General features: G+C 34.5%; 1 protein-coding gene across 1 annotated transcript; it reads right to left on the bottom strand.

The window, feature by feature from the left end:
* Positions 1–2,012: 2,012 nt before the first annotated feature.
* On the bottom strand, positions 2,013–3,492 carry LOC108197227 (AT-hook motif nuclear-localized protein 24). Its single transcript, XM_017364790.2, is given in 1 exon segment — positions 2,013–3,492. A coding segment is annotated over 1 exon segment (852 nt). The 5' UTR covers positions 3,245–3,492; the 3' UTR covers positions 2,013–2,392.

Genomic DNA, 3,492 nt, shown 5'->3' with positions numbered 1-3,492 from the left:
GCGGATTGCACTACGATGGGAAAACATCTCTTTGAAACATGCGTCTTGTGTTGTGGCCCTAAAATAAATCAAAATCTCAAGATTGATAAAAAATTTAAACATGAAGGATGTTAAAATTAAACGTGAAGGATGTCATGTTAGAGTAGAGAAAATCTAACATATTTCCTATCATTTTTATTTATGATATATATTTTTTATATTTTTAGTTAAAGATTTGGGGTTTTCGCATAATCAAAGTCCAAAACATTTTTTGTAAAAATACTACATCGTTTTCAAGTATTTTGCAAAAATATCAAAATTAAAATTTTGAAAATATTTGCAAAAATACAACACGTTACAATCACATTTAACTATACTTGTAACTACGTGCAACCATACTTGCAACCCATGTGGGGCCAATTAACTGAGTTGCATCAAGGCTTTACAAATATTTTCTAAAAATTAATATTTTTACAAATATTTTTAGAATATTATATAATCGCAAAAAAACTCAGAAAAAGTGGTAGTTTTGGTAAATTCCTTAAAAAAATTATTTGTTTTATAAGTAGGATTACAAATTCCCCAAAAAAAATAGTAATGTATTATTAATATTTGTGTCCTGCATTTCTTGTTTTAGTTTTAATTCAAAACTATCTTTATAATTTACATTATTCTTGTCTTGCATTTTTAGTAATGTAATATTAATAATTTGTCCCGCACATTTGTAATATATCTAAGTGTTATTTTGTCTTGCAATCAATTCAATTCGTTGCAGGACAATGACAATTAGTTTAAGACCAATCATAGCAATGTCCAACTACATCTTTTGTTTTGTATGCAATTATTATTTTTATTTGTTAGGATTTCAGTGATTGAACACCAATATTATGGAATTATTATTTTATGTTATGCAGGATTTAGAAGTACACTTATTGTTCACCGATTTAAAACGAATGTGCAGGACAAATATGTGCGCCCTTGTACGTGTAAGAAATAGATAGTTGTGATTAAGTCTCTAAAGTCTCCATAAAATATATTATACATTCTACACAAATATCTATAACTTTAATGGATGAAATCCAATTTTGAATTGAATATTCAAAATTAGTTATTATTAAATTCTATGGTTTTAATCTTAATAACCCTCCATTTTTTATGTAAAAATAAGTATTGAGAAAGTGATTTTTTTTAGAGTGAAACCTATATTTATAATATTAACCTGGGTTTAATACTATATATTCGGTATCAATATTAATTTTAAATAATTATTTTAAATATATTTATGTTATCAAATACGCACATATTAATATTAATATTAATAATTCTTAAAATATGCTTCAACTGTAAATTACACTCAATTAGTATGGTGTTATAAGATATTGACAAATTTTATTTGTTTTAAAGATATTGACATATTTTATTTGAGTGAAGGTTCTAAAAAAAATTGTGTAACTAGTTTATTAATATGAGGCCATTAAAGATTTAAAGAAAAATAATCAATTGATGTAATTAATTCATCTTTATAAAAGGTAACTAGTTTTTCAAAAAAGTTACTTGTCAAAATTGCTATGTATTATATGAATTATCCATTTTCTGAAATGCATTTAAAAAATCATTTATATTGGCAGGAGGCCATTTATATAGAAAAATATTTATTTAAACCCTATGGAGAATATATTATTAATATTACATCAAATCTTCATTTAATTTTGGAGGTCCTAGTAGTACTGTAATACTTGGCGTGCATAGTAAATAACATTTCTTCCATCTCTGTGTGTGGGAGCTAGCTAGAGAACTCTTTCATCTCATTAGGGTGGAGGAAGAGAAGCCTTGTTTAATCACCAAATGTACTTACACATGCAATGTTCTCGATTTGTGCAAAATTGTCCAAGTTGATGACATACATTTTTTGTATCTTTATCTAGCTATAACTAAGTTATATTTGTATTTTTCAAGTCAATCGATCATATACTTAATTATAACCGGAAGTTGTGTCCCAATTTCTGTTATAGACTTCTAGTTATAAGTGTAAATTATTTACAAAAAAATAGTAATATGTTGCAAGTTGATTGACTGATGAATAACACACTAGCTTGAAGAACTCAATTATCATCAGTTTCATCAAGCTCAAAAGTGGCAAAAAGATTTACAGACAGTTTAGTCACTTGAAATGCTAAAAGGTACACTCATATGATCATCATCATCTCCTCATCAATAATCCTACCAGAAAGTTACTACTTACTAATCATATTCAATTCATCACACCAACAGAACAACAACAAACAATAGTCAATATTGCAAAAACATGAGATTAATCAATAAATTCAAGAATAAAAACCTGATAAACAGCTCCTCAAAAGCCCCAAACCCTGATTCTCTAAATTGTAAACCCTAAATGAGTTTCCTGCCTCACTTAGTAGGGCGGCCTTCCTCCGGAGGCCCAGAAGGCCTCCGGAGGCAATTGAATCGAGTTCAGTAGATTCGGAGCCATCCCGTGAAACATTGAAGGATCTCCCAGCAGCTGCTGCTGCGAGTTCTGCTGTCCCACTGGCGACTCATTCAGCCCTCCACCTTGCATTGGCATTGGCGGCGCCGCCTCTTCCTCCTCCAAAGGCAGCCTCTCGTAAGCCGCGTTGCTAAACGACGCCGCCATTATTACCACCGGCCCTGACGCCAGAAGGGGCCCCACCGCGGCCCCGCCGACCACCTGGCCTTGTCCTCCGGCTAGGTATATCGTCAGCCCCGTGGCGGCTGGCGGCGCTGGTGGCGGCAGAAACGACCCGGAAAGCGATAAAATCTCGAATCTTCCGTGAAGTGTGAGAACCGCCCCTGGTGACGTGGGCTGACGGAGAGTGACGTTGTTGACGCTCCCGTTGCCGCTCATTATACACACCCCTCTCTGCCGGCACCGCGCGAAGGTGGCGACGCTGTCCATGATATCACACCCGTCAGCGATTTCCATGACGTGGGTCCGGAGTGCGTTAGCGCTGTCTCGGGTGATGATGATGGGGGGTTTCGGCTTATTCTTGGATCCGGCTGGTCGGCCTCGGGGTTTTCTCGAGTTTTCGGATCCTCCATCTCTATCGTCGCTGTTGTTGTTGTTGTTGTTGTTATCATCGCGGTCTCATTTGAGGCCACTGGAGCCGCTTTGTTCGTCTTCGGAGGTTTGATGAAGCTGTTGCTGGAATTGGTGCTGCTGAAGATTGAAATCCCTAGTGTGAAATGAAGATGGAAGAGAATTATGACTTGCATTTCCTGGATCCATTTGAAACCCTAATTGAAGTTGAGAGAATTTGATCAATTTAGTAAATTAAAAGGCTAAATATTGTAGGGTTTGGTTTGAGGAAAATAAGGTAAAAGAAGAAAGATAGTGGGGGGAGAAAGAAAAGAAAGGTAGCTAGATTGAGATAGGTGTTGTATATGAGTATATTTATTCTCTTGCTAGATGCTATGGAGCTTATTAGATAATGAGGTTTATAAGAGAGTGTTGGATTTGTTAAATTAGCTAATAAT

Source organism: Daucus carota, chromosome 1 (genome assembly GCF_001625215.2).
Source record: "Daucus carota subsp. sativus chromosome 1, DH1 v3.0, whole genome shotgun sequence".
Lineage (NCBI taxonomy): Eukaryota > Viridiplantae > Streptophyta > Magnoliopsida > Apiales > Apiaceae > Daucus > Daucus carota.
Note: the sequence above shows the minus strand (reverse complement) of the source record. Positions and strands in the feature narration are given on the sequence as shown.